Source organism: Chironomus tepperi, unplaced genomic scaffold (genome assembly GCF_022539635.2).
Source record: "Chironomus tepperi strain 1889 unplaced genomic scaffold, CSIRO-AGI_Ctep_v1 contig_479, whole genome shotgun sequence".
Classification (NCBI taxonomy): domain Eukaryota; kingdom Metazoa; phylum Arthropoda; class Insecta; order Diptera; family Chironomidae; genus Chironomus; species Chironomus tepperi.
The window spans coordinates 1,468,203-1,494,688 of record NW_027226601.1 but is presented as its reverse complement, the minus strand read 5'-3'; the positions used below and the strand labels follow the sequence as shown (position 1 = coordinate 1,494,688).

General features: G+C 32.5%; 3 protein-coding genes and 1 non-coding gene across 5 annotated transcripts; all 4 read right to left on the bottom strand.

Moving 5' to 3' along the window:
• Nucleotides 1-232: 232 nt before the first annotated feature.
• On the bottom strand, nt 233-8,254 carry LOC139099566 (alanine aminotransferase 1). Of its 2 annotated transcripts, none has more exons than XM_070652062.1 (8): nt 8,165-8,254; nt 7,027-7,271; nt 6,881-6,929; nt 6,199-6,258; nt 4,869-4,898; nt 2,019-2,148; nt 1,406-1,960; nt 233-1,347 (listed from the first exon to the last, which is right to left on the bottom strand). In XM_070652062.1, the coding sequence occupies exons 2-8, from the start codon at nt 7,251-7,253 to the stop codon at nt 800-802; spliced, it is 1,599 nt and encodes a 532-aa protein (XP_070508163.1). In that variant the 5' UTR covers nt 7,254-7,271; nt 8,165-8,254; the 3' UTR covers nt 233-799. The 2 variants fall into 2 exon arrangements, with proteins under 2 accessions (XP_070508163.1, XP_070508164.1); XM_070652063.1 differs by lacking the exon at nt 8,165-8,254 and adding an exon at nt 7,938-8,076.
• A 1,676-nt stretch (nt 8,255-9,930) lies between these two features.
• Nucleotides 9,931-10,761, bottom strand: LOC139099567 (protein D3-like). Its single transcript, XM_070652064.1, has 2 exons — nt 10,280-10,761; nt 9,931-10,224 (listed from the first exon to the last, which is right to left on the bottom strand). Exons 1-2 carry the CDS (start codon nt 10,682-10,684, stop codon nt 9,994-9,996), a joined length of 636 nt encoding a protein of 211 aa, XP_070508165.1. The 5' UTR covers nt 10,685-10,761; the 3' UTR covers nt 9,931-9,993.
• A 1,500-nt stretch (nt 10,762-12,261) lies between these two features.
• LOC139099708 (5S ribosomal RNA) lies at nt 12,262-12,380 on the bottom strand. Its single transcript, XR_011545353.1, has one exon. It is a non-coding gene; the product is annotated as a 5S ribosomal RNA (ribosomal RNA).
• A 10,939-nt stretch (nt 12,381-23,319) lies between these two features.
• On the bottom strand, nt 23,320-24,658 carry LOC139099683 (chorion-specific transcription factor GCMb-like). Its single transcript, XM_070652211.1, has one exon. It carries the CDS (start codon nt 24,644-24,646, stop codon nt 23,447-23,449), a length of 1,200 nt encoding a protein of 399 aa, XP_070508312.1. The 5' UTR covers nt 24,647-24,658; the 3' UTR covers nt 23,320-23,446.
• Nucleotides 24,659-26,486: the final 1,828 nt, after the last annotated feature.

The window sequence follows — 26,486 nt, the reverse complement described above, 5'->3', positions numbered from 1 at the left end:
GCAAAATTTGACAGAATTCAACTTTAAGGAATATTGGTTCTTAGGCAACCGAACAGACATGGATCATAGACATCAATTTTAATCAAGGCATTGGCACTGATTTTCATCTGGATGAAACAATTTTAAGTATCAATGCCTTGACTATTTCAATTTTAATTAACATAAATGTTTCGCACAAAAAGGCATAAAAAGCAATTTTAAAACATAACGTACATAACACAAATCAGGTCTCTAATGTTTTCCACACATATTATTTCCATTCCTTTAATTATCATCAACGTCATGATTACTATTAGAACATTTTTTTTAGTACATTATGTAGATAACTATATGCTGTTTTTTATCGTTAATTATTTTAACCCAATCACATTTCATGTTTTACGAATTTCAATATGAATATATACCTAATATTAACAAAATGTTTATTCCTTAACGGTCCGAATAATTTTGTATGTAAGTTTTAGAGCTTTCAAAAGAACACTGCTACTTACATAAATATATATACTTTTTTTCTCTTCGAAAGCTTTCAATTTTAAATACGAAATAACCGCGATAACATATTAAGTTTTGTAAGAGTTCCTATTTTTTTTTTTTAATCGATTTTTTTTGTTTCCTCTCAAAAAATGCATCAAAAAATTTGATTTATGTCGATATATAATTAATAAAAATTGTTTAAAGTTATTCGCATATTAATAACTGTCGTGTCTTTAATTCTTTAATGATATTTCGTTTCTCCTGTTTATTCTCCTTTTTTGAAAAGTTTGTCTATAAAATGAAACGAACTTGATGTTACAGACAGTTATTTGTATTCTTTAAGGAATTTCTCGTGGAATTTACGGAACAAGTCTAACATTTCCTTGAGCTTCTCTTTTTGTGGAAGAATTGTGGTTCTAAAATGATATGTACCAGGTTTCTGTCCGAAACCGCTGCCTGGGACGATGCAAATTCCAGTTTGTTCTAATAATTGGAAAGCATAGAAGGTGTCGGGTGTTTGACCGGCTTTCTTAGCTGCCTCAATTGCCTTCTCGGGAAGTCGGATTTGTGGGAAAGCGTACATTGCACCTTGTACTGTATTACAACTGAATCCTTCAATTGAATTGAATGTATCAGCGACCATATCAGCCCTTTCTTTCAGTGAGCGCAATACTCCTTGTTTCTCCTTCATGAACAGTTCATATGATGGCTCAGATGGCTGTGGTGGATATACAACACAATCAATACATGCTTGACCGACTGTTGTTGGACATAATTGAGCAGAAATTGATTTATTGAGAGCAGCCTTAACATCGGGGCAGACATTGACTAATTCACAGTAACCACCACGAATACCGCATTCACCCATGTATCCTGAAATATTTTACAGCATAAAATTACAAAATCCATTAAATATTTTACAAATTATTACCTTTTGAGCAGCTCATGAAGCTTGCCATATCCATCTTGTTGTATGGAGCTCCCATTTCAAATAGCACCTTTTTGAATGAAAAGAATTTAGATTCTGGATCATAAATATTATCTTGATAGACCTCATCAGCAAAGATGAACAGCTTCTCTTTGTAGGCAAACTTGATGATTTCTTCAATATTTTCTCTTGACAAGACCTGTCCAGTTGGATTACCAGGATTAATAATAACAATGGCACGTGGTGCTGATACTTTCTTTGCTTCATCAATTGCTCTCTGTAATTCCTCAACATCTAATCCCCAATGTTTTGATTCATTCAAATAATAGCCAATTTGTTCCATATCAAATTCAGCAATTGTTGCTGAATAAAGTGGATATTGGGGTATGGGGACCATAACACCTGGTCGTTTTCCATCAATATCACAACGTAATAGGGATAGTAATGCTTTAATACTTCCCGATGCACCAGCTGATAAAATTATATCATCATGATTTGATGGAATACCATCACGTCTTTGTATATGTTCGGCACAATGTTTACGAATGACTTCGATTCCTACAAATAAGGATATACATCAAATAACAGAATTTCAAGGTCATAGCTTCATATTTACCTGTCGAATCAGAATAAGATCCTAACGAGCCACCTTTACATCCATTTAAAATATCACGAGCTCTTTGTTTAACATCAGAAGGGATAGAAGGATCGTCAAATAGCTTCTCGTAAACGCACAGCCCAAGAACCTATAAGTAGACACGAATATTTAATTCTCACATATTTGTTAAGTATTTATTAAGCAAATATTAGGCTGTATAAGCTACAAATATATGGATATGATAAGAGTATTTATTATGAGCAAACAGTCACAACAATGGATGTGAACTTTTCAAGATAAAAAATAATTATTTTTGGATGATGGACTATATATTCATCACATCAAAGTGATAACTAGCAGCTGACGTGGTTCCTTGTATGTCCAATGTCAACAAATCAAATTTTTAGCCTTGATTATTTTCATCCTCACGCTTCTAAATCGACACTATGATGACATGAGATTAGAATCATACATTTTTGGAAGTGCTGTCAATTATGTTCATTTTATTATGACATTTGACAAATGTGCCGCAAAAGCAATAATACAATCGAGTTCATTGATCTGAATTGTGTGCTATGAAAAAAAGTCTGTGTATTTTATGTCAAGGTTAGCATGAGTTTTGCGTAAGATTTATATTTGAGAATGTCGAAAACAGAAGTATAAATCCAATGTATAATTTATTTACGAATTTCTGGTTCTTTATGTGGTCCAAACAAAGGAAACATATTATTTACTTTAACTCTGTCTAGACTTGCAAGTTCCACTAACTTCCATGACCTTTGATTTTCTTTGTTCTTGTTATTAACAAGGAAATCCTTCTAGGCATTGGTAAATCCAAAAAAAGTTTTTAAATTTGTAGCTACAAATAGGAAGCCAAATACATGAGCAGAGTGGAATCTATATATAAAGGCCATATATAGACAAATCTGCCATTGCTAGAGCAAGGTGTTTGTGGCCGAGTGGTTTGGTAACAGACTGGATATCTGTATCACTCTTTTGTGAGTACGAGGGTTCGATTCCCACTAGAGTTTTCTCTATCATACCATAGAGGACTGTCCAAATGACAATCCGCGAAGATTCGTCCAATGACATTACATGACATTACACAATTCAATTCCAAAAGTCTAACTTAAACTCTTTAATATCACCAACAATATTGCTATCTGTTTTCAACAGAAATTGAGTACCAGATAAACAAGAGTTACAAAATAAACTCTCAAGCTTATCAATAATTGCGCTACTCCAATACTTAATATTTCATTTTCAAATTGATTAATCAAAAGGAAATTTACTTGAAGAACCACACATTTGAAGGCTTTAGAGTTCATAAACTTCTGCGAAATGAATTTATGAACCCATCAAAGCATCGACCGCAAAGCTGTCATGAACATAAATTGAAATGGTTTAGTGTACAGTGGTGGGCAACCTTTTTTGTGTCATTGGACATTTTGCTTCATAGTAAGCCATGATCAGAACCGCACACGACATATGGTTCATTGGATCTCAAGATCCAATGCATTCTAGTGCCGCGGCACACAGATTAAACAATTCTGACTTAGAAGATGAGTTATCTCGTTATTTAATAATAAGCATGAGCAAAACAATGTAATAGAGCTAAACATGTACATAAATATTGAATGCAGTACTTTGAGTGATAAATGTGTTCAGAATAACAAATGATTATTTCAAATCTCTGTCCGAGTAGCAAGCAATTTTTGTTTTCTGAAAATTTTTTCATAATTGAAGCAATTAAGGCACTAATTGACAATATGCCGAAATAAATAGAAACCTTATAGTTGTCGTCGTAAGCAATGCTGGCGCTACATTCATCATTTATTTCAATAAAGTATCGAACGATGACTGAAGCTGTCGCAGATGACACTTTTCTATTGATTTATATTGATTGCAAACCTTATGCTGATGAAGATCTAAATTTATTCATCCTAAATAAATAGAAGTTCGCATGCGAGCCTACAAAATTTAGGTCTAATTGAAAGGATTCGATGCTTTGATTCTGTTTTTACGATTTATATTAAAGCTTTAATGGCTAGAGTTCATGTTGTGATTCAGAATCAATTAGAATTGTTTACGAGTCCGCTCTTGGAGACACGCGACTCAATACTGTAGATGGCATAGCCATACGACATTCATGAACTTGACCTTCACAGATTTATATCAAAATTAATGAAATTTTGCACACTTGAACAGTAAACAAGCATATTTATAGCTTTGATTTTATCAGCTTCAATTTAAAATCCAGCACAATCAGGCATATGTTAGCTCACAAATCAATAATTCAATACATTTGCAGTTCGATTCCTCATTCTTCATCCCTAACAACAAAATCACGTTCGACAGTAAAAAGAAGATCTGTGAACTATTAATGACATACTAATATGTCTAATAATTATGTTTTCATGACTATATGCACATCGTTAACCGATTAAGCTTGAGTTTCTAATTGAAAACTTTTCGTGCATCAAGCAATTTGACTGAACACTCTAAATAGATAGCATCAATATTGTCGTTAAAAATAATTGATGAGTGTTAAGCCAATCAAGTAAATTGTTTGTAGCAAGTTTGTGGCTTTAGTAAATTGGATTTGATAAATGACTTTTTACTCATATTTGTTTATGCTACACGCAAACGAGTTCATGCAGGCTGCACCTTGCTCATATCTAGATCTGGACTTTCTAATCTCAAGCAATGCAACCTCAACCCGATTTTTTGTCAATTAAGTTGTGCCTCATAATTTACATAAATACTGATTGAGTTATATAATGGCTCATAAAAGTCACAACAATTTGATTGTAGATCAATTTAGCTCTTATCTAATTGATATTATTCTAATTTATTGCGAATACTCACTTGACGAATAAATGTGATAGGCACTTGACCCTAAAAAACAAAAAGAAGAGAAACATTCGTTAAAAATAAAATTGTAAGCGATATTGATAAAATGCAGAGCTAAAAAAGAGCTGTTGGTTGATAATAATAATGATTATAATTTGACGGAAGCACAGATGAGCAGTAACTCAGTTGGATATAATAATATTTTCATAGAAATTTCCCCATCGGATGACAAAGTGTGAATAATATTAAGTAATACAATATTTTATATGCAATTTATATTCAAGACAAAGAATAAAGTGCGTCACGAACACAATGAATGTACTCATGTTAAGGTTAATCTCAAAACAAAAGCTTTAGGATAAATTTGAAGAGCCATAAACCAAAAGTGCCCTATTGAGTGATTACATCACTCACATACACACTTTGCAACTATCAAAATGATAGTCAGGCGATTAGCAGTAAAACTGCATGATGCTCAAGTGACTCACAGGGCTTCTTCTTCATTGACATATCCATAGCAACAAGCAGATGGAATCTTATTGATAACCGAGTTTGTTAAGAATAGAAAGAGTAACATTTTATACTGTTTGAGCATTTAAATCCGATATGGCACTCTTTTTATCTGTCAGTTTCAGTGTCAACAACTTTCAAGGATTGTACTTCTCAGAACAGTTGAGAATGTTAAGGCATTGAGAATGGGAGGGAAAGGATAAATATGAGTAGAATATGAAGGCGATGCTGAATTTTGTCGGGACTGGAATAACTGCTCGTAGTTGACTGGATTTTTTGAGTCCATCAAGTCGAATTTTCAAAATAAAATTTGAATCGACAATGAGGTCTGGAAATTAAGATTGACAGTCTACAGATGTTGAAATATGGCTCTTTTCTGATGGAGATAACTCGTGCGACACAAGACTTAATTTACAAGTCACACGGAGTCAATTGATTGATTGATGGGAATTAACATGGACTCCTCTTAGATATTTTGTATGGCTTGGGTATGCTACTGGTCCGTAGGGCCATGTAGCCCATAAGAGAATCTGGACTGATTAATTTTTGACTTTTCCGTCAGTAACTGTCCAAAAAACATTTTTTGTATTTATGGCTCCAAAAACAATTGAAACCTGTTGAGTCATTAGCAAAAAATTTTCTAGACAAAAATATTGCTTTTTTGGCATTTAAAACTCTATGATACTCAATTGCCAGGGCCTTTTGTAATTAATGCTCAGTCTGTGCTCAGTCCATCCACCTTCGTAATGCAAAATCTTCAAGATTCTGACAATTTCCCGCTTCCTTCCAACACTTTTTCAACTCAATATACAAAAACTTGCAACAATCAACATACCATTGCATGGCAATCTCCAATGTTGGCTCGAATGACTTCATTGAATGGCTTCTTAACGCCCTAAACATAAGATGAACAAAAAAAAAATAAACAAATTAATTGTCAAAAAAGTTTTAATATCAATAAAACATGAAAAGTACGAGTAGTACAAGTCAAAAACAAGCCTGACGACTTTCATGTATAAATATTAAATAATAAGCGGCAGCAGCAGTATAGATAAGAGAATCGAAAAGAAAAAGAATCTCACCAGATGACTTTTTTTTTCAGCTAGTTTTATTGTGAAGATGTTTTTATAATGAAGAAGATGTAATTAAAGTCGGAGATGATGTGGGAATATGATTATTTGTAAAAATTGAGAGGAAAACTGGCATTGGCAACTTTATATTGTGACTAGCTTAAAGTTTTACTGCATTAAAAAATTGATTTTTTTTGTAAGCGGAAGTTCGTAAATTATTTTAAGCATCAATATGGAGTAAAGTTTCCATTAAATGAGAAGTCATTGTTGTCAAGCCGCATCAATTGATTCATTTGCTCTCATTAACTTATTTAAAATCAAGCACAAACATCACTAGCTTTACTTTTTGTCAGAAATTAAAAATAACAATGAAAAAATTTCCTTTATGCTGATTTTTTTTGTAAATAACAAAGTATTGGAAGTAAAGTTTCAAACGTTCAATTTTACCTGTTCTAGTTCCTTTTCAATAGCCGCAGCACGAATAACTAATGGACCTCTGGAATATGTTGAGTAATTTGATTAGCACACTTGTGGCAATTTTACAATTTGCGTTGTTATAAAACCAAATATTGATCATAAAAAGAGTTTCTCACCTTACTGCGTATTCCATCGTTTTAATGTTTGGATTTATGTTGTGAATCTCCAAACATTTCTTCGGTGTTGCTGTATCAGACATATTTCTCGTTGATGACAAACAATTAATCGAATTATTCAGACGATAATTTAAAACACACTGAGTTGAAGACCGGTGCAGAATACGACTGAACTGTTTTGATGAGCGGAATGAGTGAGAAATAAATGGTGCTGTTAGGGTTGCCATATTGATTTACGTTTTACTCTACAACAGAAAATTGAAAAAAACAACACAGAAATATTATTACATGCGAGGTTGACATGAGAGTAAACATACGAGAAATGGAGAGAATGAGAGGGAAAAGGGATTTGAGTAGTCAGTAGTAGAAAAAAAAGAGAATGACGTTTCATGACGCATGTTCTACGGAACATGAGACTTGGCTCGAAAGATGGCACTACATAGATGCATTCATAGACAAATGCACTTTTTGTGCATTTCTATTGAACTTTATAAATAGATCAGAGAAATGAAAATTTTGCTCATCCTTGAGTCCGCTTCCTCAATGCTACCAATTTTCTTCAATGTCAACGTGATATAATTGTATTTTGCATTATCTGCGGACACTCACGAAACTCAAAACAAGAACATCTGATTCAATGATTATTTTCGTCTGTAATTTTATATTTTCTTCAATCTTTGACTCCGATCGTCCATGAAAAAATAAATATTTTTTTATTATTGTCTTACGCCGTAATTAGCCTTCGCGATAACAGAATAATTTGCTATCGATTCTAAATTTAAAATTATTAATTGAAATTTAATATCAAATTTCGTGCCGGAATTAAGGAATTTTTACTTCAAAGGTTACGTTGATGATAAACATGAGTAAAAATCCCACATATTCATATATTATCTGGCAATTTAACTCACTCTTCTTCTTTTCTTAGTTTACAAAAATAAAATTTGATATTCGAGTGTAATGAACCACTTTTTTCTACTCTTTTATCACTGCTGAATTGGCAATCTTACTATCAACGTTTAAAGCAACAAATTGATCACGAGTGTAATATTTGATGGGTTTTTTTTTTTCGTACAACTTGTTTGGCCAACTACTTAATTTTTATTTTGATTCTGCAAATACTCTTATTTCTACTAACCTACAGAACACAACACATTCACTAACTACTCTCGTTTGGACTAAACGAAAAAACACAAATGTTCCCTCATTGAAGAGAAATTTTTTTTTTCTATGCGAGAGAATTTTATACATAATTTTATTATTGCTAGCCGGGACACAAATTCAAAAATATTTTTGACGGTTATTTTTGGTGGAATTTTTGGTATACGTCAGATGCGTCGCAGGACTCTGATTAAGGCAAGATTTTAAATGAGTTAGAAAATTAGTTTAAAGTTGAAAACAATAATTTTTTTACAAATGTTGAACTGAGATGCACCGATGGTGGAACTATAGCGGGTGAAGTCACATCGATGATTTCAAATCAGATCTCGAAAACGATTCGAGTTTAAAATTGAGTTTCTAAATAACTAGAAATGATTTGAATCAGAGCTCGAAATCAAGTTGAATTTTGTGAGGAAGTCGACTTGAATCGAATTCGAGTCAATTTCGTGTTTTGATTTATAAATCTATCTAACTTGCAGGAAAATTTCCAAATTCTCGCCATTGCCGTGCAGTTAAGATCCATTTTCGACCTGTCTTTCTAATTTTTTCTTTTTTTTTGCAAAATTTGTTCTAAGTTGCTGGATCTTACAGGGGAAGGATCTGTGTCACATTTAAGTCATGATAGACGATTATTTCCAGGGTGTTATTGCAGAAATCTGAGCGCTAAAAAGCAGAGTTTGAAATCGACTTGAATTTTCGTTTAATTTGATTGCAGTCCGAAAGGGAAAAGAGACCATCGAGCTCCAAAATGTATATGGTGTAGATCAATCATGAAAGGATTCAACGAATTTGTACAAACTAGGTGACAGAGCTAATAACAATCAGATGATAGTCAGTAAATCGAATTTTTCATTTAAAATCATCTTCAAGTTCGTGTTCAAATAAAAATCGAATAAAAAGTTAAATTTAAGAAGAAATTAAATGTCAGAGCAATTTATTTTCAATTATGTAAATTACATGTGTGATAATATCTTTATTATTTACTTCTCAATTTACTATCACTTAATTTGCATATTTATTTTGCAAAATCATTATTTTTATTCACAGATTACAAAATTGCATGTGAAGTTTTTATTACTTTTTTAAAATAAAGTAGTCATCTACGATAGGGGTTCAAAATATTGAAAAAATTATAGATCTTCTCGGATGTTCTCTAAAGCAGTTGAATAGTCAAATTTAATTATTTTTAAATATGGAGTTCTAAAATTTAATTTTTCATTTCCGGACGATAATCTTTGCAAACTAGAGAGATGACTCATAGCATGCGAATTTTTCAGCTTTTCAAGTTCAATAGAGCAAGTAAAAGATGATCAACTCAAGCAAAAATGCTTCACAGTACCGGGGACAATAAGGTCTTTAAATCCGAGGTTGTAGATGGAAAATGATCAATGGATTCTTGAAAGGAGGCTGTTGATATAGGCACTGTCACACTTGGTATTGTCAATTGACAGACAAAGGCAAGCGACAGATTCAGCTGAAGATGGAAACTGAGGGAGGGCTTAGATCAGCATCTGTCCAGCCAGCAAAGTGTAAGTAGTTTACTAAGTACTTGAGACAGCCAATTTACTACAGCTTAGTTCTAAGTATAAAGACACATTACAATGTGTCCCGTCTAAAATAGCAAATTTCCCACTAATTCCTGTGCGCTTCGTCCTTGTCCGTGAAGCCTTTCGTCTTTACAAAAAGTATTAATTTTTGACACACAACATCCAGATGATTTACACAATTTTAAGCTATGATTAAATTTTAACTTAATTTCAGAACCCCTAACGTACAGACCATTAGCAATTTTATGTGCTTATAGAATTAACCAGATTTTCCAGACAATTGAAAATGTACAGTCGGTACATAGTCATCATATTCAGCTTCATAAAAGTTAGCCGCAACGAGTTCAAGATTATATTTATCAATAAGATCTCTAGTTGATTGCGAAGGACGTGTTAATGGAGAGTGATCTGATACATATGGACCTTCGTAATCAATTCTTCCAGTCGATTGCTTAAAGACAAGGAATACGTATCGATGAAATCCGGTATCCTAAATAAGTAGATCAATTAAAGATTGTTTCGAGAAAGTAAACAAGTAAGTTCACCTTAGGTGGGCCACTTCCAATATATTCAATAACTGTTTCACCATTTTTGATGTCACTTCCGGGAATGTTTACGACAAGCCAATGTCTGAATTCTCTGAATGTTGGTTCCATTCTCGAAGGTGCATCTGGATCAGTCATCAATAAGGTATAGAAATCTTTTGGATTTGCATCATATTCAATTTTAGGCTGTTGCTTAACTTGAGTTGGTGTTAAAATATTTCCCAAGTCAGCTTTTAAGCCTCTTCCATATGAAACTTTCAATAAATCCACATCTGATAATTTTTGCAGGACATCAGGAACAATTTCATCCTCACGAAGTCTTTTTTGAACTAATTCTGATCCACCTTCACACTTATTATACAAACTTATCAAAACAATAACCGTAATTAATAGCTTCTTAGACATTTTTGATGTCAACAAATAAGCGAGACTTGATATTTTTATCGAACTTACTTCGACGATTTCCAGTGTGTAACTGTTTTGAATGAAGTATAAATGATATTTAAAATAGTACAATTTAACCGGTTTTTGCGATTTTATTTCTTCTTTTTACAACAAAAGCATCGATGTAGTGGTGAAACTAAAAATCACATCGTGTTTATCATTCATGATCGCTTTCTACCGTCGTGTTTTGAAATTGAATATTTGTTTCATACTTAATATTTACTTATGAGAAATGCCGGCGTTTGATTGTCGTTGTTTTTGTGTTGTAATGAGGTAAACTGCAGTTTTATCCACAGATTGTTTTATCTTAATATTAAGAAGAATCACAAAGTGTGCATCATAAGGGCTATAGAGGTCAAGACTTCGAATTCCATTGTGGTCTCGGTTTCGGTCCCGATCTGAGCCTCGATCTCAATCTCGGTTTCGGTCTCGATCCCAATTTCGGCCTCGGTCCTGATATCAGTCCTGATCTCGATCTCGGTGTCGGTCCCGATTTAGATTTAGGTTTTGCCGATCTCGATACTTAGACTAAGTTTAGATTCCAATCTCGGTCTCGATTCCGGTCTCAGTCATGATTCTGATCTCAGTCTAAATCTCGGTCTCTATTTCGTTATCTAAATTTCAGTCCGAAACCGATTCATCGATCTCGAGACTTCAGGAAACCCTAGTTTAGCATATTTAATTAGCAACAGAAATCATACTTTCAAACTGAATCATCACAATCACATAACTATAGACAGAACCAATGACAACCATCAAATATTTCCAATTAAATTCAAATAATCCACAAGAAATTTCTTTCCGGAAGTGATGAAGTTGCAGCGATGCTAAATGAACTTTATTGCAGATTCTCCTTTTTCTGAGAAGCATGTGCATTGTAAAGAAGTTCCTTATAGTGTCATCGTGACATTTTCTGATGGATGTTGAGAAATGGATGATAGCCACACAACTAGCACCAAAACAGAAGCAATAGCTGTATCCTCCCATGACAAGGATGGCATTTTCAAACTTTAATTTATGAACTACTGTGTCATATAGTAAGAATGTCATGAAAATATATGTTGATGTGATGTTTAGGAATGCTACTAATATATTGATGATATAGCAATTATTCACATACAAAATGCTATCGTTGATCTTATCATATAACAACATCACCAAATTAATTCGTTTTTTAAGGTTGTAGGAACTAAACGAACAAACGTTTTTAATGTCAGTTAATGTAATTATCGTTGATATTCGCGTAAAAATAGTATAAAGTAGAATGATAATTAGTATATTGAAGCTCATTGGTATTGAAATTATGGTGAGAAAAATTGGATCATCTAATGGAATTGCGTCAAATTTAACACCAAAATATGTCACAATCGAGTATCCAATAATCATCTCTAATATTACAAGGATCTGAAGAACCACCAAAATTTGATTTATTTTACGGAGGTCTGAGTTGTAGTTGCGGAAAATTCCAGCAAATTTAAGCTAAAAAGTAAAAATTTATGAATTAAATTAAAGAATTTTTAAGGTTTAAAGCAAAAAAAAGTCAACAGCACGTAGCGTTCTCAAGTGGTCACCCATCTAAGTACTAACTACGCTCGACGTTGCTCAACTTCGGTGATTGGACGAGAACCGGTGTTTTCAACGTGATATGGACGTTGACGAAGACTTTTGTGGCTAGTTTCACTACTTAAAGTGTTTCTTCTAATTAATATAAATTACCTTATGATCTATCCAATTAATATTTTGAAGAATTTTATAATAATCCTTTCGAAAGAAAAATATTTGGACCATCGAAATTGCAGGATGCAGGATTTGTAACTTTCCAACCAGCAAGTTTCCAATGTCAAAAATTATTGATCTATCCGTGATCGATAATGGATTCTTAAATGTATCCAAACAGTACCAAATGTAAAAGCACATTGGTAAAATAAATCTTAGGATATCCCATTTGGATGTATAGACATGATATGTTCCATATTTAATCTCAGTAATTGTCAGGAAATGAAAATTTATAACTTTACTAAAATAATAATTTAATGTATTAACTTCAAAAATATTTTCAGCTCTTGTTAGATCCATTGTTTATTGCTTGATGTGCAGAATAGAATGAATTGACATTTTTGAGCTTATAAGCCCATTCAGATCAGCAAAGGTTAATTAACAAATGTAATCAATATTGTTCTTTTTAATCAACTAAAGGGGTCATTCACATATTGGATAGCATTTAAATTGACTCTGCACCTTCCGTAATCTATATGGAAAAACTTGATCCTCACCCCCACCTCGCTTATGGACATTACGTAATAATTGAATGACCCATAAGTAATTAAATTGAAAAATTAGTTGCAGGTTTTATGTAATTTGTATTTTAGTTAAGGAAAATTAGTATTTCAGGAAAGTTCACTCTAGATTATTCTTAAATCACACATAGAACTAATGCTTCTGTACTGTATTGAACGCGTGGTTTCGATCGAGACTTAAGACAAAGGCATGCCGTGAACAATGGTATAGTACTGTACATTTGTTGAATATATATGAAAGTACATTTAATACAGTTCTGTCCTTGCTGTACTTACTGTAATTGTATGGAGAGTGCAGTAAGTACAGTACTGTACATTAGAGTGTCTGACGCTTGACCACGAAAAATAAAAGGTTGTCCACAACTGCTTTATATCCTTAATAATATTAAAATTTTATTTAGAAATCATCACATCAAACTGAATCATTACAATTGCATAATTAAACACAGACGTCAATATCAAAAGTATACATTTCCAATTAAAGTCATATAATCCACCAGATATTTCCTTCCGAAAATGTGTCAATTGGAGCATTGCCAAATGGACTTGCCGATAAATTTTCATTTCAGGTAATCGTAGCTGCAATTCAACAATATTTTTCATGACTAAATTATGAAGTTTTGCTATTGTAGATGAATATGAAATGATGATAAAGCAGCCTGTGCTGATACATGAAGCATAACTGGTTCCTCCAGCTATTATAATTGCATCATCAATTTTCAGTTGATGCACAAAAATGTCATAAATGAAAAAGGTTATAAAAATCAAAACAAGTGTCAAATTAAAGAATGACAATAAAATATTCATCATGTAGCATCTGTTGATACTTAACACTATGTCATTGATTTTATCAAGCATCTTCATCGTAAGATTAATCCGATGTCTTAATTTTTGCTCAGTAAATTGCATTGAATGTGAAAATTCTGTCAAATTTATAATTGAATAAAATCGATCAAACATGTTGATCAATAATATTCCAATAAGAAAGTTGTACATCATTGGAATTCCAATGGAAATTAAGAAGAATGTGTTATCAATTGGCATTGAATTAAATCGTGTGTCAAAATTCCTTGTCATGATAAGTGATCCAATCATTTCCATAAGCAGAAAAAACTCAAAAAACACAAAAATTGCTGTTAAACGTTTAAAGTCTGAATTGAAGTTGCGGAAAAAGCCTTCGAGTGACAGCTATAAAGGAAAGGCACGAAATTGTAGTTAATTAATTAAATTGATATGTACATAGTCCGAGCGACACAAATGAAGAAGGCTCCGTCACGGAATTTTGGAGAATCGACTAGGCCTGTGGAAATTAGATTCCAACGATATATACGACATTTTGTTATATAGTCGAATATCCCCCGATAGCTCATTGGAAAGAACATGTGACCGAAAATCATAAGACGTGGGTCGAGTCCTACTTAAGATCCATTACTCGTAATTATTTTTTTTTTTCAAGATCAGCAAAACCTCTTTTATTGACACTAAATGGAGGTTACTTGACGTAGCCTCCCTCATTTGCGTCACTCAGCTATGATTACTATTCTTTACTTTTTTATCCATCCAGTGAAGACTTTCAAGAATTTTAAAATATTCTGTCCGAAAACAATAAATTTGTAAAATTGAAATGCACGGTTGAATGGACTCAAGTACAGCGTTGAAGTAAGTTCCTATATCAAAAACAATTGATCTGCTTGTTTGGCTTAAATTAGGTGACACCGCGTCACTTGCCACCCACAAACAGAATGTCAATAATGCTAAGAATCTGCAAAAATCCCATTTTGATGTTGTAAATTGATAATTTCCAGGTTCTGTCACTTTCCATGTTACGTAATGAAAACTTGTTAGTTTTCCATAATAAAAACAGATTTTATTGGCATCAAATATATTTTGAGCTTCTATAAATTTCATTTTTGTGCACTTTTTACTAAGGTTTGTGGGAATAATGACAAAAAGTTTAACATTTCAATAGAAACTTATTTTTAATCAAAAGTATGGGAAAAAGTAATTAAGGATCAATTACAAGTTGATAAATAATATATCAAGGTTTGTGTATGAATCTATCCAAAAGCATGACCTATGTTGACCGTAGTAACTTATTTTTACACAGAGGTGGTTTTGAGGGTCATACCCCCATCCCTGTTTTGGAGAAGATTCTTCAATTTGCTTGGTTTTTTCGTGAAAAAATCTCAAAAACCCCACTAAATTTTTGGAATTCTTATAAAACAAAATTCAAACACCACTCCCCATCCTCTCAAAAAAAATCCCTGACTATGCTCCTGTTTCAACAATAACTAACAGAGTTCGTGTTATCCTTAATACCCACACAGTGTGACATGCTTTGTAGTATTTTAATTAACAAAAAAGCTTTCCTCAAAGTTGATTATTTTTTATTTTGGAAAACAAAATAAATGTTTAGTCACAATGTAATCGGGAGCCAGGTATAACTAGCAAAAATATATGTGCAGCCAGAAAAGTTAGGAAGGAAGTTGATAAATATTAGTCTAACTATTAAGAATTCTTGATAAAAACCACAATAATTTGCACATAGAACAAAAATTATTTTAATTATCCCGAACAGAACAAAGTGATCGCTGTGTCGTATTGAAGGCAAGACGCCAAATTGCACTAACAGTACCAAGATGACTGATGTCGACCCATTATTTCGGCGAAATATGCGATTAACCGAATTGTGTCGCTCGGGATATAAATATCGACTTAAGCGAGAATCTAACTTCTATTCCCATTGGATATCATAAAATCAAACTGATGCATGACAATCATATAATTGTAAACTGATGCTATCATAATAAGAACGTATTTCCAGTTTAATGAAAACAGTCCACAACTTAGTTCCTTTTGTGAATGTGACAACTGAAGCAGCCCTAAGTGGACCGGTCTGTGAATTTTCCGACTAAACAAGCAAATGTGAAGGTTTATTAATTTTTGACTTAAATTCTCATGACACTTTTTAATTGCAGATGAAAAATAAATAACAGCAATGCAACTTCCACCCAAACATCCACAATAGCTGAAGCCTCCGCCAGCTAGAATAACATCTTCAGTTTCAAGTTCATGAAGAATTATATCCATAGACAAAAAGGTCATCAAAAGCATTATCACGGTCATGCTGAATGAACTAAACATTGTATTCAGGACAAGGCCTTTATTGACAGATAAGACACAATCATTAATTTTGTCAATTAATTTCATTAGTGTGTGTATTCTCTTTTTAAGGTCACGTTCATAGTATGCACTTATCTTTGAAGCATCAGTCATTCTGATGATTGTTAGAAGTCTTTGACTGATCAAATAAAGCAACAAACTCAATAAAACATTAAATAGAATTGGAATCGACACAGTAAGTAAGAATGCCTTATTTCTCATTGGAATAGCATCGTAGTTAACTCCAAAATATGTTACTATGCTGTATCCGAGCGTCATATCGAACATTATGAATATAATTAAGAATATCGCTGAGATGGTGAGTTTCAAGTAATCTTTGTGATAGTTCCGGAAGAATCCATAATGAGTTAGCTAAAACTATACGTTTCAGATTAATATTTTCGAATAGCACAAGTCGGCTAATCGATCCAACATCTGACATCAGGGTTTCATGACTCTGACTCTTTGTGCCGAGTTGGGTTTTCAATCCGGCAATATACCAGAGTCACGTCGGCCTGGTTTCAAATTTTGGAGCGATTACTGACCATATCAGGCATAAAGCATGCTTTTATGGTACGGAAATACCACTATGGCACCTAACCTACGGTCTCTTTGCCTGTTAAGGTAACTTATGTTATTCGTGATTTAATTATTTGATCCACAATTCTCTCACCTTCTTGTCAATAAAATGCAAACTTTGCAGAATATTGAAATATTCAATCCGATAATAATACATTTGAGATATTGTAAATGCCGGAACAATTAACTGAATTTTTCCGTAAATTAGCGATCCCAAATCAAATATTATTGATCTTTTGGTTGTTGTAAATTTAGTACTGATTACAGAATCATAAAACATCCAGCTATAAAATGCTATTCCAGCCGCTAATCTCATTTTATCCCAAGTATTCGTATGACATCTATACACTCCTGATTTCTGGCGCACAATTGTCACAAAGTTAAAATTTATCAATTTGGCAAAGTAATAGCAAAAAATATTTGCATGAAAAATGTTTTTAGTTCCTGACGGATCCATATCAGTTAAGGTAATGAGCTAATGTAAAATTATATGGCACGTGCGTCAGTAAAACGTTAATTAAATTTCAATTACTAATCAATAACTGCTTGTCATGCATGTTAAAATTGATGTGATATCAGCAGTTAGATCTTAAATAATGGTAGTTCTAGATCAGATCTATATAGTATAGAATGACTAGCATTTTTTGATGAATGAAAATTCTGAGAATATTTTGATAATTAATATTTTGGTAATTAACATAACTTTATTTTAGATGTTTACGGAAATGTTTACATATTTGCAGATATTGAAAAAGACTTGTTTAGTCTGCTGAAACCGATTAAAATTTAGCATAGAAATTTTTTCTGCTCACTCTTGTGAAGTAGAACATTTCATACAAATTTCAATCGATTCTTAGCAAAATGTGGCGAACTCAATTTGACTTCTATCCCTGCATTTTTGGAATTGATATCCACAATTACATACCAAGTCTCAATTATTGAGCTCTGTGCCTTGCCCCTAACTAAAATTAACAATCTTAAACTTAACTTGACTAACTCATATCAAACTGTATTAAAATCAACAAATAAGAATAAATACTCGAAAACATCACAAAAAGTTGCTTCCAGTCAAATAGAAATAATCCACAAGACACAAATAATTGCTCTTCGCAAGCATAAGTTGCAAATACATGAGCATAACGTGCACAGATTCTATCCTTCCTTTTTGCAGAAATTTTCAGCAATTTTTCCAAAATTTGCATGCTGTTCTTTAAGAAAAGATGTGAATAATGGAATGTGATACTCGCATTGATCACTAAATTAATTAAAAATGCCACACAAGTCAGGATAAAGATGATTTCCTTAAATGAAATTTCATAAGTTTCCATGTACACTTGAAATGTTGTAAAGCACAAGAATGTCATCGACACACTAAAAGTTGTAAATTCTAGGAATAATACCATAGAATGGAATGTGAAGCATTGATTCGATAGCGACACAACATCAGTAAATTTCATATGAATTTTCACAAAAATCCTTAAATCCTTCCTTATGTCCTCATCATCTGTATCCTTCAAAAATTTTATTATCGATCCAAGACGTGAATTAATCGCAAATTGTGTCAAAAAGTATGTAAATGTCAAATTTAGTGACACAATATTTGATAGCCAATAAAAATATTTGTCAAGTGGAACTGAGTCATAGCTTATATTGAATTGTCGTAAGAGTGTTAGTAGAAATACCAAAGTTGACAGCGAAAATGTGTAAGGAATAATGAAAACTGCTAGCGAAATCGCAAAATCGCGTGAATGGTCTCGATAAATGTTGACACTCAACAGCTAAATTGTTTTGACATGGAAGTAAAGTTAAATGTTCTTATATTAAGCATGTTTAGTAAACTAATGTCCAATAAGCATTCAAAAAATAACTTACAAGGGTATCAATGCTGTGAAATGTATTCAGCAACTCAAAATAATTAAATCGATTCAAAAAACTCGTACTTAGCACCAAAAACGGTTGAATTGTCCGTAATTTGCCATTAGCAAACATGCTCAACTCCAATATTAACGACCTTGACGTGCGTTTTAAAGGAGTTTTTATTATGTCAGCAAATCCAATTACAGTGGCGCTAAGGCTTAACATAAAGATTATAATGTCTGTTGAAGTCGTCACCGCCCTGTATTTATCACTTCCATTCTTCTTTTTAAACGTCAAAAATAAATTACAGATCAATTTATTCATAAAATAAACAAATCGGCTTGACTCAAAAACTTTATTTACACTTATAAATTTCATTGTGTCAGCATAAATTTGCATATGATCTTCATCCGAAAATGCTTACTCACTGAATGCTCTATTTGTAGGATATGCGTGTCACAAAATTTAAATAATCATTTGAATTATTATCGTATGTGACGTTAATAAAAATTCAGCAATTCACAATAGTCTGTAATAAGCCCTCCTAATGTTGTGACATTTTTGTAATTGATAGCTTTCAGAAGTATTCAATAATCAAAATACATTTATGTAAATTAGGAATTCTATTATCATTGATGTAATTCATAATCGTGTACGAGCTAATAGACAGCAAACTTATTTTCGTATTTATTTGTTGTATATTGCATATTTTTTTAGGATACCTAAATGCACGAATATGAGAAAAATACAATGATGTGAATGATAAATGATCCTTGGATGTAAAGCATATTGAAGTTCCCTTTTTGTGCTATTATTTTCTATTAAAAGCTGTTAATTCACTCCTTTCTCTATCCTAATACACACGAGGGTTGACATTTTTCTCTCAATTTATTATTTATTAAATATTTTCAATGAATAACAATTGACATCACTTCCACTATTTGTTTGTTACTTGTACCAATTTCACATTTAGTTTTGCTATTTTCGAGAGGGTTTAATTCCATTTCGATCCTCAACATTTGACTGAAAGAATTAAAAATTTATTCAAAAATAATTTTGACAAGCTCTAAATTTTAATCCTTAAACCTGGTCAATGTTGTTCACTTAAGTGGATTATGTGGTTGACATCGCACTGTAAAATGTCATTAAATCACTGCCAAAAAATATTGCAACTGGAATTGATTGAATGCAACAAACGGTACATGATAATCACCATCATTGTGTATGCAATGCCATCAAATTATCAGATCGTTAAAATTTTTACACATTTTATATTTTCTCATGCAACGCTTGCCTTGTAATTATGCTCTTATCAATTATATTCCTTTTGACATGTTGATTTTTACGGTTCCGAAAAACAAACAGCTCGTCAAAGTTCTTAACTTGCTTTTGTACACAAACAAGCAACTTAACATGTTAAGGAAGGAATGACACGAAGAGAGAAAATGAAGACATCAAAAATAAATGTAATAATAACTTTATAGTCCCTGGTGTAGTGGCCAGTTGTGAAAAATAAATTAATGATATGACACTACAAGATGCCTCAAATTTTCACATTATTGGCAATTTACATTGCATTCTGTACGATTCAGTGGAACTGAACAAAAATTCATGTGTTGATTTAATTTACAGTTGTGCATTTCAAGACGGACTCTTAATGAATTCTTACCACCTGTTTGAGGATGACGATGTCTGTATGGTCGGTGACAAGCAATGTTCTTATGCTGCAAATGTAGGTGAATGGAACTTCTCTCTTTTTATTGCCTTGTTGTTCTTTCTGTTGCTTCTTTCCCTTAATGTCGATTATCATTCAATTCATGCGCTCATATTCATACACGCGCTTACTGTATACCCGAAAATGCGGGATTCATCAGCTGATGCTTCTATAACTTTTAATTGAATGCAAATTAATGCAATTCGTTTCTAGAAATTAAATTTCATTATGGAACTGAACAGAAGTAAAAAAAGAAGTACTGAGCAATAAATAGATATGAGCAGTAGCAGCAACAATAATATTAGGGTACGAAAAATGTCCATAAATAACGAGTTCCATGAACCATAACCACCTTTCTATATTCATTTATTGTCCATCCAGCCACAATAGACTTATTTGTTTATTATGCAGCATGTATTAGAAATCAATTTTTCTTTCCTTCTTTATGGATGGACATAGATGCCAAAATCGGAAATTTATGAGGCGAGAAAAGTTTTGCACAATTAGTATGAAAATCACAACAATGCTCAATCATTAAGGATGGCAACAAATATTTACAAGAACCGTAAAAAAGGCATTGAACGACCCTTGAAGAATCTTTTTACCTGCTTCAAAGTGTCTGTGTCTATAGAATGCCTGTAGATTTTGTTGAACAGGAGGTTTTTGAGGTTTTTATGCCTGTCTCGAATGACTTGATATTACTTGCTATGTTTAAGTAAGTACGGTTTTATGGCACGGGCCATTTAAATTGACTTACATTTGAGCATTTTTTATGGAATTTGTTGAGGTTCCTTTTAACTTTTCGTCTGCAATTGCAGTTGAAGTATTGCACCTTTATATGATTGATTAATGACAGTTTCATTAAGTTCTGCATTTTTATAACAAAAGACATATGTAAAACTTCAATGCTTGATCATTTTTGCATTAGTAAAATTGAAAGCCAATTGAGGATTAAAAGAATCAAATCTGAATAGTCAGCCTTACAACAATGGCAAATGAGTTTATAATGCAATTTCTCTATAAATAAATTAGAAAAGGCACATCTATCAGTTTGAGGATCATGTTGAGTCAATGGCAGATGTTCATATGAATTGCACCTAAACAGTCGACTATGCAGTCTGTAAAGGCATAGACACAAAAAGAAAAGAGGATATCGCAAAAATGACATCAAAATATTTGGACTGTTCCTTAAGAGACACAAACAATATTTACAGTATTATGTAAATTAAAATCCTTTATGACCTTCGACGCAACTTCTCACGCCCTGCCAATTGATCCGATTTCATTTGAGTTTAATTCCCACTCAACAGAAAAATAGCAATAATTCACTGACAACCCTCAACATTGTGTATTAAAAAAGTGGAAGTTGAAGTTTTTAAAAAATAAAATAAAACGACTGCGCAACATCATCAATTGAATGAACATTAACAGCAATTACAGACTCATATTACATCCCTTCCATAATTCTCGATTCTCGATTTGTTTTCCGGATGTATTTTCCTAAATGTGAAACAAACATTGAAATTTGCTCAACATAAAAGGAACTGAAATGTGATTGCAGCAATTTATCTCTCATATGTGCCATGCCAAGCTATAAATAATGAAAAAATGTATATCCAAAATTCATAAAAGCATAAATTGTTGATAATAAAGTTAAACAAAGGATAAATGAAAATTATTTAAATGCTTAGGAAGTGACAATGAATGCAAATGTCAAGAACAAGCCACAAAATATGTAAAAGAGATTTTTTCATGCTGATAAGAACAGCCAAAAAAATAAGAAGAGAAGGATGAACAACATAAATCCAAAGCATATGTGAGTTAGATAATTTCTTTATCAATTTCCTCAGTTCCATGTCAAAGTGATTGCTTGTGTGTGTCAAGGAAGGAACAATTCCCTTGTCTTAATATTCGTATTTGCTAATCACATCATTGAGATCTCTTCAAACGGTCACAAAACTCTGCAGGAATTCCTCTTGTTTCTCTCCATTCACTCGAACTATACTATGCTGTGTATATGAATGATGATTCTCAGGCTGATGCACTTTTAAGTATCGAAATAAAATATACAGTACATATTTCATAATCTAGGAACATTTTTTTTGAGGGGTTGAAATTCAATAAAAAGGCAAAAATGAGAAAACAACCGCACTATTGTGTGATCATAAAGAACTATTCTCATATGATCAAATCGATTATAATAACCACTTCAGAGCCGTCCTCATAGTTTCTGGTTTTTAGTATTACACACTCGATATCTCAAAAAAATATACAATATTGTTTCACACTGTGTGCAACAAGGCTCTTACAATTCTTACAATGAGACACAATTACATAGCGAAAATTTGTAATAACTCCAATAATTGCAATAAAGTGTAATAAGCGTAAAGCAAATAAAAATCTTCAATTGCTTGTGTGACGAATCTTAAAAGTATAAAATTGAAAATTTTGACAATTTTTACGCCTCATTCATCATCAGTCGTGCCTAAAATTGCCGATAAAAATAAAAATAAAAACAATTTTTTTGATTTTTTTTTTTTAAGATTTTTTTGCGAAATTTATAGATTTTATTTACTGACTAGATAAAGAAAATCGGAATATGTTGATAACATAGAGCGAGGAAAAATAAAATCAGAAGGCAAGTGACGAGGCTTAGCATCTATAATTAATTATCATAACATGCAGTCTTGATAAACAAACTCACAAAAAAAAATGGAAATAAAAACGAACACAAAGGATATAAATGACAATAATTTTTTTGTTTCATCAATTTAAAGGACATTTTTGGATATGGAAGGTATGGTGGAGTTCCAATGATCATCAAATTCTGATGATATATTGCAGTGGTGGGCTACCTGTGTGCCGCGGCATATTAGTGTTCCATGAACCGAATACCATGTGCGGTTTCGGTCGAGGCTTAATATTAAGCGGTTCCCGAAAAATAAAACGTTGCCAACCACTGATTTATTGAGTCTTGAAGCTCCTTCATCTTCCAAAATCCAATACAACTTAAATTTAAAATAATATTCAACTAACTTAACTTAATTATAATAGAAACTTTAGTCCACTAAATACTTATTGTTGAAATTCATCTCTAATTCTACATCCTTAACATCAAAATGCGCACTCGTATTGTGGCACAAATGAAACATTCTCCTCAGTATAGTTGTTGATGTAATTATTGCTAGTCATATTATTCGGTATTCTATAATCACTAAAATAATTAATTTGTGGATCGACGGTGGATATATAATCACATTTTCCATTATTTGTATAATCTAGCGACGGATTTGTGAAGATTTTAGTCTCATAACTTTCATACTGCTTTCCAGTGTAAATATTATTATTGTATTCTGTTGGATTGTAGTTATTTGTAGCCATATAATTATTTGAGTCAATATATTGATAGCCGTCGTCAAAAAAGCTAACACTTGAGCCACTTGTAAGGCTCATTGTGTCATCAGCTTCAGGATAATAAGGAATTATCGCCTCATTTTTCACTAAATAATTTCTATCTAAATCCAGAACTGTTGATGGTGATTTAGAGTAATCTTGTGTGACTGCATACTGCTTTATAGGCTGATCAAGCTGGAAGATTTCTTCAGCATTAATAAATTCATCTGGTGAATATTGCTGGGTCATATAATCCTGGCAATTTTGTGGTACTTGATATGTTGTATTATACGAAATATTCATATTTGATTGTCCATTTTGAGGAAGTGGATTGTAATTGAACTCAGGCTTATTATCATTCTGTAATGTCTTTAACTTCTTACTCAATGCAGCATCTCTATTTAGCATGAGCGACAAACTCTTTCGTTTTCCCATTCCCAAGTATCTTCTCGTTTCTCGGCAATTTTTAGGTTCTGGTTTGGCATGATCATGAACACCTTTGGCTTGGAAAAATACTCCAAATTTTGTATGACGCCAAAAATGTGTAACTGGATATCCACAATGACCACGACACGGTTGAATGTCAAGTCTCCCGGTGCAATTCCTATTCGGACAATTTTTGCCTTGTTGCTTTCTTCTCGCCTTATCACAAATTGCAGGACGAAGATTAATTTTTGATCCATTTGGCAGCGTACATCTTGCAGTACATACCAAAACTCCCAAACAACTTTTCTTCAATATATTTACGTTGTGATTATTTGTATTTCTCATAGCCCATCCAGATGAGTGCTTCTTAGCTTCTTCATTATTTGGATGATACACAAAACGACAATGACCATCTGGCCAGTCTTGATATTCATTTAATTCAGCTTCACTTATTGCCGGCACAATGTTATCATTTATATCCCAATCGCGCAACATTTTTATTTTATTTTTTTTTCTTCACTTTTCACTTTTTTATTTTCAAAAAATATATTTTTATATTTTATTTGAATAAGACCTAAAAGTACGTCTGCACGGTTAAAGAGCAAGAACTCGAATGATGGACAAAAAATATTTTTATTTACTCAATGGGAACAAGATAGAGTATGTAACATAAAATAACACAAAACACAAATACATAGACAGAAAGCATAATCGAGCATAAACATTCACATCGCTTAACATTTGAACACACATGGAAGAGGACGGTCTAAAGCAATGAGATAGAAATGAAACTAGCTCTGTGATTGGTGGGATAATTTTTGTGACGTCACGGATTAGATTTTTTTGTGTGCCTTTAAAAGAAGTCTTTATATTTTTGTGAGACAAAATGTTAAAGCAGGAGATATTTGTCGAGAGTCCTTAAATGAGACATGTTGATAAAATCACTTATGTTGAACCGCAGGACAACACAAAAGGTTATGAAAAGCCACGAGGCAACGTCCTGGTGGGTATTAGATCATATATTTAAAATAGATATCAATATTGTCTCAAAAGAGATTTTCAAGACACCAAGTTTGTGACAAACATATGGTTTTAAAGGATAATATTTTTTTGGATCAACTTTTGATTATCACCTTGCCTTGTGGTTACTTTTTATGTTTTTTTGACTTTGCAGCTCGAAGCAGATGTTGTGTTTTTTAAAAACAAAGTTCAGTAAAACGAGGAATTTAATTTTTATTGACAATGTAAAGATGTAATAAGCTGCAAATGTACTGTTAATTTTTATTTATTATCTGGTGCTTTAAATGGTACAGAATGAGATGTTTGCAAGAGGTGTTTGAAAATTTGAGGCAGCCAGACTTTTGAACAACATTAAGTAGTATTTATTTTATATCTGCATCTCAAAGTCAATTAAGATTTTGTTTAGATTTTTCGATTAAAGTCAAGTATAGTTCCTATCACATTCTAGTCGACTTTGGCCGCTTTTAAATTTTTAACAAGCTCTTTTCAACTCTTTTGGTTGCGTTGGTGTGCAAATGAATTGTAGCAAGACACCCTTGTGTGGTATTAACTCAGCTATGCACTTGTATAGAATTTTAGGATAGCATAAAAGTCGCAGTTAAAAGCAATAATTTGATAATTTAATCAGTTCTTGACATGTTTTTAGGTTATACTAGTGGTGGACCTGTGGAACCTGTGTGCCGCGACACAATAGTGTGCAAAAAAATACTGAAAATGTTATGAAACGTATGCCGTTTCGATCGACGCATACCACCAAGATGTGACGTGGATAATGAAATGTTGTCCACCACTAAGTTAGACTAACCAACGTAGACTTAGAAGGAAACTCTTAGAAGAGACAGTATTGTACTTAGTAATGACACAAGGCCAGCTTCAGGTGCTATATGAGAGAGACTATAGATCACAATTAATCTGTACGGCCAACGAAGTAACCACAAAACCACAAAATGCAAATGCTCTCTATTTAGGTACCGTAGCAGTGTTTCTGCATCACTATGAAAGCATGCTCATTTGTCAAAAATAATAATGGGGCAAGCAAAATTAGACAAGTATGACCTTTACAAATATTATTGTGCTTGACATCGTTTCATTTGTTCAAGCAAAGACTTCTTCATTCTCGTTCACAATTCTATTTAAAGTTCAAGTTATTTCAAATCTACACAATTAAATGATGAATTTATTTGGATAAATCTAAAATTCCACTGAGTGTTTTAAAATAATTTTCAAGCTTAACTCCAATTAGGTATTTCTATAAAAACGTTTTTTACATTAATTAAGAACTCTTCCTTACATCAAGCAGAACTAATGTCCCCCC

Coding starts and splice junctions, on each gene's coding strand:
- LOC139099566 (XM_070652062.1), bottom strand. CDS start 7,253: ATGGCAACCCTAACAGCACCATTTATTTCTCACTCATTCCGCTCATCA. Junction 6,930..7,026: donor ACGATGGAATACGCAGTAAG/GTGAGAAACTCT, acceptor AACATATTCCAG/AGGTCCATTAGTTATTCGTG. Junction 6,259..6,880: donor TTGAAAAGGAACTAGAACAG/GTAAAATTGAAC, acceptor TCTTATGTTTAG/GGCGTTAAGAAGCCATTCAA.
- LOC139099567 (XM_070652064.1), bottom strand. CDS start 10,684: ATGTCTAAGAAGCTATTAATTACGGTTATTGTTTTGATAAGTTTGTAT. Junction 10,225..10,279: donor TTGGAAGTGGCCCACCTAAG/GTGAACTTACTT, acceptor CTACTTATTTAG/GATACCGGATTTCATCGATA.
- LOC139099683 (XM_070652211.1), bottom strand. CDS start 24,646: ATGTTGCGCGATTGGGATATAAATGATAACATTGTGCCGGCAATAAGT.